The 17,125-nt window shown below is 39.4% G+C and overlaps 1 protein-coding gene across 2 annotated transcripts in view; it reads right to left on the bottom strand.

The window, feature by feature from the left end:
* Window positions 1-1,537: 1,537 nt before the first annotated feature.
* Window positions 1,538-17,125, bottom strand: part of kcnd2 (potassium voltage-gated channel, Shal-related subfamily, member 2) — a 150,615-nt gene continuing 135,027 nt past the window's right edge. The window contains exons 2-6 of one of the 2 annotated variants that reach the window (XM_083528842.1): window positions 13,755-13,917; window positions 11,831-11,929; window positions 8,581-8,676; window positions 6,483-6,721; window positions 1,538-3,901 (exon numbers count right to left, since the gene is read on the bottom strand). In XM_083528842.1, coding sequence (XP_083384968.1) covers window positions 3,721-3,901; window positions 6,483-6,721; window positions 8,581-8,676; window positions 11,831-11,929; window positions 13,755-13,917 — 778 coding nt within the window. In that variant the 3' untranslated portion in view covers window positions 1,538-3,720. The remainder of the gene's footprint in view (window positions 3,902-6,482; window positions 6,722-8,580; window positions 8,677-11,830; window positions 11,930-13,754; window positions 13,918-17,125) is intronic. The other variant, XM_083528843.1, reaches the window with a different exon arrangement.

The raw sequence follows: 17,125 nt of genomic DNA, 5'->3' as shown, positions 1-17,125 counted from the left end.
CGAAGACAAGCTTACAAAAGATATACTGTTCCCTCTCTTGTTGCTGTCAACCCACAATCCCTGTCAGAACGTCCCTCTATTCATAAAGTGTGTGTGTGTGTGTGTGTGTGTGTGTGTGTGTGTGTGTGTGTGTGTGTAAGAGAGAGAGAGAGAGAGAGAGAGAGAGAGAGAGAGAGAGAGAAATTTGCCAAGAGTTGTCATTAATCTGCTATTGTATGATTGTAAAGGTTTTGCAAGGTTTGTCAGCATACTCCTGTGTGACAAAATGTCCTATATGACTGTGTGTAGTTGTGGCCTGACACACACATCACCCTCCCTTCCCCTGTCTCTTCCTGCAGTACATCTGCATACAGTAAAACAAATCGGTCCAGGAAATAAAAGCATTAACCTTTCACCTTGGCGTAAAAATAGCACAGTGAGCACTGGACAGCTGCAGCATGTACAAATCCTTTTGCATTTTGTCCCTGTCATCTCTTATCTCTTTCTTCTGAGCGTATCATTTTGTTCAATCTCTTCACAAGCCAAGAAAACATCTCAGTTACCTTCTGTCTGATAGGAAATATGCTAATTTGGAACTCCTGGCTGCTGCCTGTGCTGGATGGGTGCAGTGGGTGTGTCCGTGTGCATTCTTGCTGAACAAAGACACTTCTTATCATTCTTATCATTCTTATTTTTTTTCCCTTTCAGATACACTATATATACAAAAGTGTGTGGACATATGACTCTAAGATTCGTATGTGCTTTTCGTACACCCCTTACCACTTTTAGTCCCCATTTGCTGTTATAAAAACCTCCCCTCTTATGGGAAGATGTTCCACTAGATTTTGGAGTGTACTTGTGGAGATTTGTGCTCATTCAGACACAATGGTGTTAGTAAAGTCAGTTACTGATCCAGGGTAAAGAAACCTGGGGTTTATTTAGCATTCCAATTCATTCCAAAGGTTTTCAGTAGGATTGAGGTCAAAGATGTGTAAAAGGCCACTCAAGATCTTTCACACCAATCCATTCAATCTATATCTTTAAGAAGATGGCTTTGTGCACAGATGCATTGTTATACTGGAACAGGTTTGGGTCTCCTAGTTTAAGTGAAGGAAAAAGGTAACACCACATCTAAAGATACAATCACGGGAATTGAGGGAACAGTTTTGGGAAGAAGCAAAAGGCAAAAGGCAGATGTCCCAATACTTTTGTCCATATAGTGTCTATTTTCATTTTTTTAATTCTGGACTCAAAGCATGTGGTCTTCTGCTGCTGTTGTAGCTCATCTTACTAAATGTTTGGTGTGTTGAGTGTTCATAGGGGCTTTCGGACAGGCAGACGGGCAGACGGGCAGACAGGCAGACGGGCAGACAGACAGACAGACAGACAGACAGACAGACAGACAGACAGACAGACAGACAGACAGACAGATAGATAGATAGATAGATAGATAGATAGATAGATAGATAGATAGATAGATAGATAGATACACAGATACATAGATACAGAGACACATAGATTCAGAACCATTATGTGAACACACTGAATAATACAAACATTGTTTGCTATCTGTTTTTTAATGGAACAATGATTTATTTCTATTTATTCATAGACACTGCACCGGACTAAACAATTGCATTGTATTTTTTTTATATAGCTTTTCAATATATTATATTGTCTATAACACAAGCTGGAACAAATATAAATGAAAGCCATCATCATCATCAGAAAATTTGTGTTGATTCATGTTATATCACAAACAGGACAGAAATGTCTCCTCTGTATTACAAAAAAAAAATTCCCCCGAGTTTGAAATGAACACCATGGCTATCTCCACAATCACATGTTCCTTGCTCACATCACCGTGTTTGTCTTCCAAACTGAAAAGGGGAGTAAAAAAAAAGATATAGCAATAGAGTCCGTCATCCTGCAACTCAAGGACGTGGGCCTTCCGGGAAGGTGACAATAAAACAAGGAACTCAGATAAATATATATTTACCACACCGAAGAACAAATTTACAACACAGGTGCACTAGCAAATCTCTCATAGTTCTTTTTTTTCTCTTTTAAATTCTCTTTTGTACAACTGAAATAACATTTATAATTTATAATCGACACTATCTGATTTTTAAAAAATATGTCTTTTTGTGAATCTAGACCCTCCCCCCCTCCCCCAGCAACCCTGTCAATACCCCATTTAATACAAAGTGTATCTTTACAAAAGAAGAACCTTGTTGCATAAGTCACATGGTCAAGCTATAATCGAAAAGAGTGCTGATGTGTGTGTTTGTAGGGTTTAAGCTATTTTTATGACAAAAAAGTGAAAAGTGAGAAAGTGCAAGAATAAAATAAATCCTTTTTTTTTCATATTATATGCAAATCCTGTGCTAAATAAAGACCGATATGGTGTGCGGAGATAATGACTAATACATCTCTGTGACTCAGAGCCAGCCTTTATTCGTACATTCCCTTTGATATTCAACAGCATGTGGGAGTGGTATGATTACAGCACTCTGTGAGAAGCCCATGACAAAAGGACGTCATCCTAATATCGGGCACGATTTTGCCACCACATATCTTTTATTCAGGGCTTTGTGTTATGGCAAAGTCTTGTATAGATGGGCGTGGAATTTGCTGCTCGGACGTTCATTTAGACGTACACGGAGAGGAACGTAAAGACAAATATAAAAAAAATAAAATAAAAAAAACAAACCACATTGGGGTATGGTGGCCTTTTGGTCCATATCCCATATACTTTAAGACATCATGCACAGTCTTGGGACACTGAGAGAAAAAAAGTTCTTCCACAGTACATTCAGAACTCGACGATAAGAATAAAATGATATATTTAAATACAAAAAGTGATGAGGGAATGTCACGTGTGGCTTCAGAAACATATAACTGTCCAGTGGTTCTCATATTGTATGAGCAATACAATATGCTGTTCCTTTAATTCTTTTTCTAGCTTCTTTTTTAAAATATGGTCAGTGATCTATATAACCCTTTTTAGGCCAGGTCTCAAGAGAGGCAACTAAAATGTACAATGGGGAAAAAAAGTCACTTTCATTCTGCTATAAGAGGAAGTGAAGTTTTAAGAAAAAAAATCTACATACATTAGGGATGTTATTAAAAAAAAAACCCTTATTGCTCATGCCAAACTTGAAAGGACACAGACTCACAAATGCAGAGCATGCAAAAAAGGTTTGCCATAAATGCACTCACACGCACATTCACACGATTTTAAAAACCTTGAATTTTTTTTGTTAAATATCAAAAGGAGCTCTGTTTTAGTAGATCTCTCTAAAAGCGCAGTAAACAGCTTCGAGTAAAACTAGGACCCCATAAAGACTCCCCGAAACCGAATGAACACCCGGAAAAAAAGACCCAAATATGCACCCATATTATTTTCTCCACTTTACCTTTTTCTGTCCACTACCGAGTTTAAGACAACAAATGTAAAGACACACAATACTTCAAAAATTTGTAACAAGCATGGAAATTATGCAGTATTCATGGTCCCTCTCTGTGAGTAAAATACTGGTAAGCCCTGGTGCTCAGCATTACAGGCCAAGGTGGCTTTTATGTCCAAGCGCAAAGAAGAAGGGCTGAAATAAAGGGTTCTGATCCTGGCCTTTGCAGTACCTCCTCCTATACACCAGAGGGTGTTCTCTCTTTCTCATTTCCCTTCTTCTCCAGCGTCCATTCGCTGAATGAAAGAGGGAAGTTGCTTTTAACTTAGGTCTATAGAGCTGATACGCGGACAATGTTGCTTTGCAAGAAGTCAGGCTCTCTGGCCGAGTCTCCACTCGCTGGCGTGTTGACGGACGGAGTCGACATGCTGATAACCGCTGTTGTGATGTAGGGCTTCTGGTCCGAGTTCCATTGCACCGTCTCCTCAAACTTAGCGTTCAGACACGAGCGGCTGCAGAGGGGACACAGACAGAACGAGCCCAGATTGTTATTGGATCATAAATCATAAGAGCCTATCAGGGTCCAGCATGCAAATTAAAGCATTGCATATTTTTCACATTATTTGGAAATCGTTACCAAATCTGTATATAATTTAATTAGATATATATTCATAGCAAGAATATTTGAATGATAATCAGATCACACATGTGGGTCATATATATTTATGCCTTTTGGAATACACCCTTATCCAGAGCAACTTTCTCTTATCTCATTTATATAACTGAGCACTTTAGGGTTTAGGAGCCTTGCCTAAGAGCCCAGCAGTGGTAGAGCTAGAACTTGAACTCACAACCTTCTGATCAGAAGCTCAACATCTTAACTATGAAGCTACCATATTTCTCCAGGGGTTCTCTGTTATGCCCCATTAGAGCTTCCCTGAATTAATTTGAGCTGAGTTGGTAGATAGGGTAAGCAAATACAGAAAGAGAGAGAGAGAGAGAGAGAGAGAGAGAGAGAGAGAGAGAGAGAGAGAGAGAGAGAGAGAGAGAGAGAGAGAGAGAGATTCTCCCAGCTGTTGGTTGGACCACACAGGCTAGTTAGCGGGTGCCGCAGCTGGAGTTGTGCTGGATTCCAGCAGCATGATTCAATATGGAAACACTGCTCCCACTCCTAAATACCACACACCCCTAAATACCACACACTCCCTCCACAAGGCAAACTACTAACACACTGTTTAGCATAGCTGGCGGATGGCAGTGTGTCAATCATCGTAAATCTAGCATTGTGACCGACCGGAAACGTCGCAGATTATCTGATTCAGGGTCTAATTTGCAATGCTAAAACCCTTTCGCTAAAGTGATGAATGAAACACAATAAGATGTGCTGTTCTAGGAAAATAATCAACAATGGTTACTGTTACTACCTTAAAGTGCCCCAAAGTTCTTCTATGGATTTTCTCTGGCATTATCATGTATTATCATTATGTATGTATGTATGTATGCATGTATGCATGTATGTATGTATGTATGTATGTATGTATGTATGTATGTATGTAACAATGGTAGATAAAAGACGCCATGTTTTTCAGAACAGTGCCTGGCAAAATTATTCAGACCCCTGATCAACAATCTCATATTCCAAATGGTATATTGAAGTTTTTTCGGTTCAATAAATTGTTTTAAAACACTGGAAAATTGTTTATTGTAAGGTGACATTTATTTTTGAAATTGAAATATCTTGCTTGCACAATGCATTAGTATTCAATCCTTAAAGTATTTAACCTTCATGTGGAAGCTGTCAGGTTATACGAACAAGATACATGCAGTTTTTCATTTGTTTTCACATAAATATTTTACAACAACAACAAAACAAAACAATGCAATCTACATTATCTACAATTATTGATTTTGAACTTGTGTGGTTTATTTTTTATTGTACAGCAGAAAATTTCAATACACAATTTCTAATTCAGTATTATGGGACAATTGGTCTGAAATCTAAATTTATAATCTTGTAATCTATGGCAAAAATTAACACAGAAAACAGGTTTTATTTTGATTTTTTTGTAGCAGCACTTCCAACCAGCTAACATTAGCTAACAAGTTTGCTAGCTAGCTGTTACTAAGTAAAAAAAAAAAAAAGTCTTGTTGATTAGCATTCTGTTTTGTTTTTATATTAGATAAAATACCACATGGTGTCAGCATGTCAGCATAATGTGTCACAAAACTATCAACACTTTTGCAATGAGGCATGAAATTAGCTTTTTTTCTGTCATGCTAATGTAGCATTAATTTTTCTGATGATCATTTTTTGGCTTCTTCCTGACTCAGTATTCTGTTCTCATTAAACAAGGCAAAGATAATTGTAAAGTTTAACCCACAACATGTGAAAGATCTGTACGTGTGAACCAGTTTTCACTCTCACACTGAACTCTAATGAAATATACAGCTTGGTCTGACCAAATATCAGTTGCCAAAAGACAGCTAGAGCTGGTCAAACTGGTGGATCATTTTTTACCACCATGTTGTTTTTTATAACTTTTTTAATGAAAACAAAAAAAAGGAAAGTTCAGCATTATACACCATATACACAAAAGTATTGGGACACCTGACTCTTCCAGCAATGTGTAGTTCTTCCCAAAACTGTTACCATAAAGTTGGAGGCACATAATTGTATTGGATATCTTTGGTTGCTCAGACCTCAACCATATTGAACACCTTTGGGATGAATTGGAACACTGACTGCACCCCAGGCCTCATCACCTCACCTCAAAAATTTGTTTCAAAAATTTAATGAAACATTTTCCCAGAAGAGTAGAGTTTATTGAAACAGCAAATGGGGACTAAATGTGGAATGGGATGTTCAAAATTAATGGTTAGGTCTACAAACATTTGTCCATGCAGTTTAGACTGACTCATTTCCAAACAGGTGATTATATTGACCTCAGTGACTCCACATGTATGCTGCTGTACTGCGGTGAAGGTCATGCTGACATGCTCATAATGTTGGTTGGCATAATGTTCCTACATTATACAAATTACAGATAGTTAGTGTACGCCTGCGTACTTCCTGCTTGTGTTCGTGCACAGTACCTGTTGCTCATCGGCCTCTCTCTGATCTGGATGGTGCTGAGCTCCTGCACGCTGCCCCTGCGGCCGGCAACCATGTTGGAGTTGGGCATGTTGAAGCTCTTGCGCTTGTTGCGGCGAGAGCAACAGGTCAGGCCGTGAGGAGAGGAGGAAAGGGAGGACGAACGTGAAGTGGACGGCTTCACCATAGACACCTCCATGCAACTCGTCTCATATGCATTCTCTTCCACAAACTCGTGATTCTGAAAGATATAAGATAAAGCATAGGGTAGGCAAAAAATGCTGCACAGAATACTCAAAATATTTAAATATTCAATTCGGTTCTACTATCTATTGCACATCATGTAAGACGATGCTGGAAACAAGACTTTTTTTCTTTTTGCTTTTGGTTTAATGGAACTTAACAGTTTAAAAAAAAAATTACATTCACACCAATTCCTGGAAACCTTCTTATCTAGAAACTTGCCAGGAGGTTTACGGTTTCAAAACTCAAAATCCAAGCAAAAACAGCTGCCTCTTGTCATCCATCCATTGTAACACCAACTGAGAAAAAGAGCTTTACGGGATAAACAAATAAATGAATGTTTATTTCCATTAGATCTTCAACTGAGTTGCTTTCACAGAGTGTCATCATAGAAGATTTTATTCACAGCTGTAGCAAGAGTGAGGAAAACCTCGCCAAATATTTAACAAATGACAAAACATCTTCCGAGCAGCTCCTGAAACGGGTGCAAATCTGCCCCGACAGAAACAAACCTCATCTGTAAAAGAAACATCAAGCAGGCACGTCAGTAACCTGACCCGGCCTAAATGGAGATCACAGAAAGTCCCTGAGCTCTGATGAACTGCGACTTTGGCTGTGTCCCAAATCGCTGTCCAATGCGTCGGCCCCACTGAGGAATTTTTCCGTTGCGATGTCTTGACTGGTAGCCTAGATAGGGAGGAGTAGGTCACAGCCTATACAGATGGTGTCTAAGCAGCCGGGTTGGCTGGCAGAGATAGATGCTAAGTGTCTTTTTCTTGGCAGTACCTGCTAACAAGGTCTCTTGAGAGTAGCGTTCATTTACAGTTACAGAATGAAGAGCACTCAGACTAAAACAAAAACACTCATGCACTGTGGTTTATTAATGAGAACCACAAGGCTTTGGATGGTATTTATAGAAAGATGTCTTGTCTGTTTAAAGGGAGACATTTGTAGTATCATAATTACTTGGAAATACATAGAGTTGCTTTGCTAAAAACTTGGCTTGGGCCAAATGGAAAATATAAGAATACTTTGAATATATCTTCCAAAGTATTGTCAGATTCATCCATCAAGCTAATAACAAGAATAGCAGAATAGCAGAACAAGAAACAGACATAAATGAGCAAACAGTTAGTAATTTAGATCCATTTGAAGCAAAAAAAAGACCAATATATTAGAAAAGTAATTGTTTTTATTCTGCTTTTATAATTATTGCCATTGTAAGGGAGAAAAACATATATGGATGTTATAAGAAAATTATCATTAATTACCATAATGGGCACAAGTTACCATTTCCACTAACAGCACATCTAACAGTGCTTTATTCTATTTATTGAAGAATAACACATAATAGTTTATAGTAATGGAACATTCCTGAAAGAGATTATAACTTATGCAATACTTCTGAATTATTACAGGTAGATGTGAAACATTCACCATGGAAGTCCCTGTAGAACTGTTACTATAGAACTGTACTGTTTATGACTGTATATGTCATTCAGTATAACCGCACTCTTTCTGGTGAGGTACTGTTTAAATAACAAACACGTTAATATAAACCTTTGATTTGCCGTGAGCTACTGCCGGAGCTGCTGTAAGACAAAATGAATAAACACTTTCTGACCAATCAGAATCAAGAATTCAGTGCTTGTGGTATACACTTTAGTTCAACTAATACCAACTAATTTAGTTGCACCATACACATACAATTCCAACTTTTCGTTTTGTGACATTTCCTCAATTTTTATTGCCTGCTATAATTGCTAATAATCGTTGGCTAACTGGTTTTTTTTGGAAATCCCCCCAAATAAATAAATAAATTTAAGAAAAAGGGTGAAACCCTTCCAAGCTACTTACTGTAGTCTTTTCCAGGCAGTGTAGGAGGTGGTGATGCTGAGTCTCAAATGTTGGATTAGTCTTACAAACCAGCGCCTTCCCTGCCTCCTTCGATGCCTTATAAAAGAAACAAAACAATTTGACAGCTCATCAGGAGATCAGACCACACACTGACGTTAGAAAAGAGAGAGAGAAAAGACAAGAACGTGTGAACAGTAAGGCCAGAGCTCTCACAACGCTCCAGCAACTTTATGGAAACGTTGTGACAACATTAGTCTGAGTGCCACTGTGCCTGTCTCATTCTCTCCAGGTTAGCTCTGTGACAGATGGCTCTCGGTTTAAAGGCAGCAGACGAGCAAGGAATGGATTGTTTGTATGGAAGCCTGGAGTGTTTATATTGGATTGGTTTTAGCCACAACAAAGATGCATTTAGGAAATGTATATATATATGCAAAGCTATGAATCATTTATAGAAAAATACCTGTTTCCAGCACAAGAACTATAAAAGAGCTTTTAATAGAAAAAACATGGCTTATTTTAGATCCTGGGTCGTAGTTCAAGGAACCTAAATTCGGATCCTGCTCCAGGGTTTGTTGGAACAATTGGTTTGGAGCTTCTTATACTGAACATTGCTGATTGGGTAGTCTTTCTGGATCATAATCACAGGTCCTAGGACTTTAACATTTGATTATGTCCAGAAGTGGAAGAAATTCTACAAACTGCATTTTAAAACTTCATTCAAACTTAAACTAATTGTTATCTACAATTGGAAATGAGTTCTTAGCTCACGAATATCAGTACCATGACAGTAACATTAGTCTCCAGCGCTTGCTGTATTTAGTCTTGTAGCATTTACATCAGTGACACCCCCACTTCCCTAACCCCAGACAGTAAACACTTCCTGACACATTGTTTGACTGTATTATAAGATTGTTGCTAGAACTTTGTTTCAGCCCAAACAATAAAAACCAGTGTATATTCTCAACTGAATGCTTGGATTCTGCCCTGAACTGAGCATCAAACTGCTACAAACTCACTGCCCCTGTGGTAATGGAAGTTCTAATCACTGCTAAAAACATTTGATCAGCTTGCAAGGTTTACATAAGGTTTAGACTGATTATTTTGACCATATTTTATACAGGCTCGTTACATAGTTTAGCTCATGCCCATGCAAACTATACTTAAGTGTTCAGAATGTAAGGATTTTAATGTGAATTGTTGGCATATTTTACAAAATCATTTTTTGCCAACTATGCAGAATTCAGCCACAGGGACATCTGATGAGTTTTCCCAGACTGCCACAGATATAGACAGAAATGTAGATAATGTGGGAGTGTATTTTTTCTTTTTTTTTTGATAGTGGTCTAGGGCCATTTTCGGAAAACAGTCTCGAGCTTGGCACATTAAGTGCCCTTGTTTGGTTTAAAAAAAAAAAAAAACATTCATATGAATATATCCACAACTAATAATTGCAATAACCTGAATCGCTCTGTAGTTCTTGTCCAGGATGGTTCCAGCAGATATTCCAGAACGTACTTCTTGATCCTTTGTGTATATATAATGTAACATCGTGTCTAGGATTTTACATTATGAAGATCAGTGGAAGCTGTGTCAGCGAGTAATAGCCTTGACAGTGAGTTTCTGCATCTTTTTTTTTTTTTTTAGGGATGGGCCAGAACATTCCAGAATTCTATTTTATGTTTCATTCCTTCAATTTGTTCAACTATTGGTTAAATACCCACCCACTATTCAGCTCTCCCTGATTGAGGCCAACATTTGCAACAATATGTAACGAGAACTAACCAACTTAATCACATTGCATTACAGAAAGCCCTCTTATGCATAAATAATCTCAGAGATGCTTGTAATAGGCTGATGATACTTTGATTGACAAGAAAATGAAAGTATGTCATTCCCTCACACCCAGAGAGCAGAGCCAGTTTATTTATTCTTGACTCACAAAAGCTTTTCTCTTGAGATCTACAAAGTGTTGTAAGCTCTTGGTTGCTTTTAGGGCATTTTGTAGGGCCAGATTACATCACAAGACCATTTACAATACAGAGCAAAAAACTAGAAAGTTATTTTAGTCATTATAGTTATTGTTTATTATTGCTTTAATACAGAAAATGTGGCCTTTAAACTAGTTTTGCTTCTTTACTTTGGTTAAACAAAAAACTCAAAAGTTGTTAACTGAGGAAATTATTTTAGAAAAATGTCAAGTAAAGCGTCCCATCATTTGCTCAATAAGCAATGCTCAGTATGGCCAGCTTCATGCAGTTACTGCTGCACAAAAAACTGGCTAAAAAGGAACCCGGAACTACGATTCAGTAAATAAAAACAGCCATCAATTTTTTTTAAGCTCAACGTTCCCTGCAGTGGAAATGTGCATTTGAAACTGCAGTGTCTGCTGCATTTAAACCTTGAGCATGCCTGTTAGAAACCCGCTGGTTCATCAAGACAGGACATTACACGATGCAGTCCAAAGACCACAGCTGGAGTGTTTACTGTGCGTGCAAACATCCGCGCTGACACCCAGTCAACACTCCCCTTATGGCCTCTGAGTCACACTGGCCCCATCTCACCAACCATCCCCTTCCCCCCCTCCCCCAACTTTTAGATGCTGGCAATTCATCGACATGCAACTCAAACATTCTCATTCCTCCATGGGATGGAAATCTAGGATGCATTTAGAATGATGTCATGAGGAAGAAGAGAAAACACAGGCCTGTTCGGGCAGCTATGAGAAGGTCACTCGGAAATTCTTGTTAAAAGAGGCATGGAGCACAGACAGGTAGGTAAGTAGGTGAAGGTGCAGGAGAGTGGAGATGAGATGGAGGAAAATGGAAAGAAGAGGGTTCATAGAAAAGGAGCAAGAGCTCCACTGGTACCGAAGCTGATGCCTTGCTGTCTTGGGATGACCAGGATCCCATGACCGGTCACCAGGAGGAGATGCTGTCTTCTCTGTGTTTTTAAGTGATAATGAGATAATCAGAGGTGCAGTGAGTAAACTAGTGACATGAAACAAAAATGGACGATGACTGGGAAGAACTGGATGAGAAACGGAACAGCAGGGAGGAAAAAAATTGTGATTGTGAAAGGAAGAGAGGGAGAAAGAGAGAGCATTAATGATAGAAAGCATTCGAATGAAGACAGCTCTGGCCCCATGGTGGAGTGGTGAAAGGTCAGGGGTCAGAAGGTGTGCATGCACCAGCACCGACACCAGGCCCAGCCCGTCACGGCACAGCATTTCTCCCGCGGTTTCCACGGTTACCTCCTCCTCGGCGTTGACCGGCAGCCCGTTATGTTTGTACTGCAAATAAGCGTTAGCACCCCAGGTCTTCGTGGCACGAATTCTAGCAAGCCTGGTTTTCTGTTCGGACAAACACATACGGGGTGGGCATTTTAGCCTTACACTCGGTCCTTGCATGTCACCTGAGTGTGTGTATCTAGGAGTAAGCAATATCCCTTCCTCCCTGGATCTAGCCGTGTGTGTGTGTGTGTGTGTGTGTGTGTGTGTGTATGTGTGTATGTGTGTGTGTGTGTGTGTGTGGGTGTGTGTGTGTGTGTGTGTGTGTGTGTGTGTGTGTGTGTGTGTGTGCGCACTTAACGGTAAAAACAGATTGTTGTTTTAGAGCTCGTTTGTCTCTCTGCATATGTGCATGTGCGCATAACTGTGTGTATATACGTGTGTGTGTGTGTGTGTGTGTGTGTGTGTGTGTGTGTGTGTGTGTGTGTGTGTATATGTTAAGAGCAGGGATAAAGATTTTGGCCTGCGTGTCTCTTGTGGCTTCGCTCGACTCACACAAGTAAGTGAAGGGCAGCAGGACATGCAGGAGGGTCATGATTGTGTATTCTGCTGCAGCTCTGCATATTGATCACCCCCAGAGGAGCGCCACTTCCTGCACGCTTCTGTTCTTCCTCGACATCTCAATTCTCCTGTAGCGCCGTCTCCTTTCTTCACTCCTCATGACCTCTCTCTTTCTCTCTTTATCTGTCATTCTCTTGATCCATTGGCCTTTTATCTGTACTGAGAGTTCTCTACATTTTTCGGCATAAAAATTCTATGCGAAAGACTGTTTCATAGAGCTTTGAAACACAAGCACAAGCATGCACATGAAGTGTAGCCAAGAAGTGTAGCCATAATTTTGCTAACATTTCCGGACAACTTGAATGTCTAGATACACCTACAGTACATAAGCATTTTATGACAACGGTCATAAACCGAGATAGATATCTACATCTAGAGGATCCCCAGGCATTTATGATGTACAGGTATCCATAAATGTTCAATTTTTGGGTAAAACTTTCCTCAGGGGAAGTTTATAAGACCACATTGCATGTACATATGCCCTACTGTACAAAGAAATTCATAAAGAAACTTCAGGGGTTTATCAATTACATTCAGAGATATATAAACGGTGTAGACAATTATTATTATTATTTTTTGTTAAAAATTCAAGGGCTTCATGGCATAAGCATATGTTAGCCCCTTATGAAGACTGTCATAAACTAATACAAACATCTTGAATGGGTGAATGCGTTTATTATGTCTTGCGACATAATTCCATGAGGTTGTCCAAGTTTTTGATTACTTGGAAACGTTGTTCATACGGCGCTATAATTAGCCTTTCATAACATAATATTAAAGGAATAACAAGGGTTCTGAATTTAAAGGCAAGTTTTAAAGCCATTCAATTTATTAAACCTGCTAACACTTTAACCAGGGGAAGTGTTCATAGAGCTACGTTGCACCTTCATAAGCTCCCAAGAACACTGTTTCCCAGAATACACCATGGCATACAAATATGGCCACTAGAGTCTTCACTTGTCATGGTCACATTCACTTGATTACTTAATGTCTGTTCACTAATAACTCAGACCTGTAGACAATTATTACTTACCATGTATATAGAAAACTCATTCATACCTGTCCCTTGAGAAGAAATTTGTCAGAAAGATCAGGATCATGAGTTCTAAATGAGCCATTAAATTTATATATTGTGTCTAATGTAAAAAAAATAAAATAAAGATTTTTTTGGGGTTTACACTTTTTTCAGCTCTTAAAGGAAATTGCCTCTGATAGATCTTTGTAGACTCTCATGATCAGTTCCTAGATCCTTTTCGTCACTGGTGATGTCCCCCAGTGGGTAGGTTGAAGTGTGAGTGTGCTCGCAGGTGTGTATGTGTGTATATACCTTTTGTGCACGGCGTTTCTCTGCACGCTGACTCTGATGGTAGATTCGACTAAAGTTCGACACAATGACAGGCACGGGCAGAGCGATCACTAACACACCACTGAGCGAGCAGATGGAGCCAAAAATCTTGCCTATTATTGTCTTCGGGACCATGTCTCCGTACCTGCAGTAGAACAGAAGAGACAGATTTATCACTCACACTTCTCCTGTTATTTGCTATCAATTTACTAGCAATGCCGCACACTTTTGTAACCCAAGCTTTGGCAGCACAAATTTGATCATCAATGAATACCAAAGCAGCAGGGAAAGATGCAAATGTGAAATCTGGATTACAGAGAGGATCAAGATGGCGAATACATTTCCAGAGCAAACTGCACAAAAGAGAAGCCCTGTAATTACATCCAGCCTTTAATAATGCAGCTTTTCAAAGGTAAACACGAAGAAAAACAGAAAGACGCAATTAAATATTCGGTGTTTTTACCAGTGGTGATTTAATAACAGGCAGCAAAAGTGTTTCAGCATAATACTTAAAATATGTGTACATATATATACAGAGGAGTGACATGGGGTATATCGGTAGGAAACTGCTGAGGATGAAGCCACCAGGAAGGACTAAAAAAGAAAGACCAAGGAGGAGGTTTATGGATGTGGTGAGGGAAGACATGCAGGTAGTTGGTGTGAAAGAGGCAGATGTAGAGGACAGAGGGGTATGGAGACAGATGATCTGCTGTGGCGACCCCTAATGGGAGCAGCAGAAAGAAACAGAAGAAGATGAATGTACACACAGCTCCCCATACTGACAGAAAAACACAGAATTGTTGACACTGTTGCAGATTTATTAAAAAAGAAAAACTGAAATATCACATGGCCCTAAGTATTCAGACCCTTTGCTCAGTATTTAGTAGAAGCCCCCTTTTGATCTAATACAGCCAGGAGTCTTTTTGGGAAGGATGCAACAAGTTTTTCACACCTGGATTCAGGGATCCTCTGCCATTCCTCCTTGCAGATCCTCTCCAGTTCTGTCAGGTTGGACGGTAAACGTTGGTGGACAGCTATTTTTAGGTCTCTCCAGAGATGCTCAATTGGGTTTAAGTCAGGGCTCTGGCTGGGCCATTCAAGAACAGTCACGGAGTTGTTGTGAAGCCACTCCATCGTTATTTTAGCTGTGTGCTTAGGGTCATTGTCTTGTTGGAAGGTAAACCTTCGGCCCAGTCTGAGGTCCAGAGCACTCTGGAGAAGGTTTTTGTCCAGGATATCCCTGTGCTTGGTCACATTCATCTTTCCCTTGATTGCAACCAGTCGTCCTGTCCCTGCAGCTGAAAAACACCCCCACAGCATGATGCTGCCACCACCATGCTTCACTGTTGAGACTGTACTGGACAGGTGATGAGCAGTGCCTGGTTTTCTCCACACATACCGCTTAGAATTAAGGCCAAAAAGTTCTATCTTGGTCTCATCAGACCAGAGAATCTTATTTCTCACCATCTTGGAGAACTCCATGCGGGCTTTCATGTGTCCTGCACTAAGGAGAGGCTTCCGTCGGGCCACTCTGCCATAAAGCCCCACTGGTGAAGGGCTGCAGTGATGGTTGACTTTCTACAACTTTCTCCCATCTCCCGACTGCATCTCTGGAGCTCAGCCACAGTGATCTTTGGGTTCTTCTTTACCTCTCTCACCAAGGCTCTTCTCCCCCGATAGCTCAGTTTGGCCGGACGGCCAGCTCTAGGAAGGGTTCTCGTCGTCCCAGACGTCTTCCATTTGAGGATTATGGAGGCCACTGTGCTCTTAGGAACCTTAAGTGCAGCAAAAATTTTTTTGGAACCTTGGCCAGATCTGTGCCTTGCCACAATTCTGTCTCTGAGCTCTTGGGGCAGTTCCTTTGACCTTAATGATTCTCATTTGCTCTGACATGTTTTGTGATCTGTAAGGTCTTATATAAACAGGTGTGTGGCTTTCCTAATCAAGTCCAATCAGTATAATCAAAAATTGCTGGACTCAAATGAAGGTGTAGAACCATCTCAAGGATGATCAGAAGAAATGGAGAGCACCTGAGTTAAATTTATGAGTGTCACAGTAAAGAGTCTGAATACTTAGGACCATGTGATATTTCCGTTTTTCTTTTTTAATAAATCTGCAAAAAGGTCAACAATTCTGTGTTTTTCTGTCAGTATGGGGAGCTGTGTGTACATTCATGAGGAAGAAGAATGAACTTAAATGATTTTAGCAAATGGCTGCAATATAACAAAAAGTGAAAAATTTAAGGGGGTCTGAATACTTTCCGTACCCACTGTATATATATATATATATATATATATATATATATATATATATATATATATATATATATATATATATATATATATATATATATATATATATAATAACCTAAACACAAGCTAAACCCTAGTCATTCCTCCATATAACTTTATATGTCTCTATATAGCACCTTCTTTCAATCTCAGGCTTACATTTTGCATAGTTAATTAACTTAAATCATAAGGGCACTCTGGATTGTATTTTGATGAACTCTCCTGAAAATTTGAAACTATAGAATCATTATTCTGTAATGCAATCGTGTACTATATGTGACTGAGGGATCAAACCCTTTACTGTGCTGTTTCTCCCTCTTTTGACAGGCCATGTGTGAACATTTAATTGGCTGGCAATTTTTTTTAATAACTGATATTACCACTAGAAGGCAGCAGAGAGCCACAAAGTGGGAGTGGAACATGCATCTGTCCATCTGTTGCAGTTTGTCAGAATGTGTTGACTCTTAATCCGATCCAAGCTTTGCTCAGTTGGCAGGGTCTCTAACTTCGAACCGTCAGTTTACAAAATACAAACATGTGTGAGCATTTTATTTTCGAAAGAATCTTTGACTTGCAGTACCTTTCCACTTTCTTCACATATTGAGTAAAGGCATTTCATTCACGATCAGGCCTTGTAATGCTGCAGGTGTTAGCACCTATCAAACCGAAAAACTGTTTCCATAATGTCTGGAGCATGTCACCATGGAAACACAACTTACATGTACATCGTTGTTCCTTTACCTACAGACACATTGCTTCTGCTGTATGTTCAAGAATTCGCCGCCAGAGCGACAGTTGAAAAGATGTTAAGGAAGAAATCAGTCCATGACACTTTCTATTTTGAAGTTGCTAAAAATTTCACGTTTAAGACCCCAAGAAAAGACTGCAGTTTATTGTGTGGTGGAAGCATGAGAAATTTACGTTTATTCTACTTGTTTCATACTTGTACGATTTTGTCAGCAATTGAAATATTCAAATTTTATTAATGATTGTAACATCATACGACTAATTCCTTGACATGTGACTGAGAAACCAGAGAGTCCTGAAGACTCCATCCATTAA

This window comes from Silurus aristotelis, assembly GCF_946808225.1.
Source record: "Silurus aristotelis genome assembly, chromosome: 24".
Lineage (NCBI taxonomy): Eukaryota > Metazoa > Chordata > Actinopteri > Siluriformes > Siluridae > Silurus > Silurus aristotelis.
Note: the sequence above shows the minus strand (reverse complement) of the source record. Positions and strands in the feature narration are given on the sequence as shown.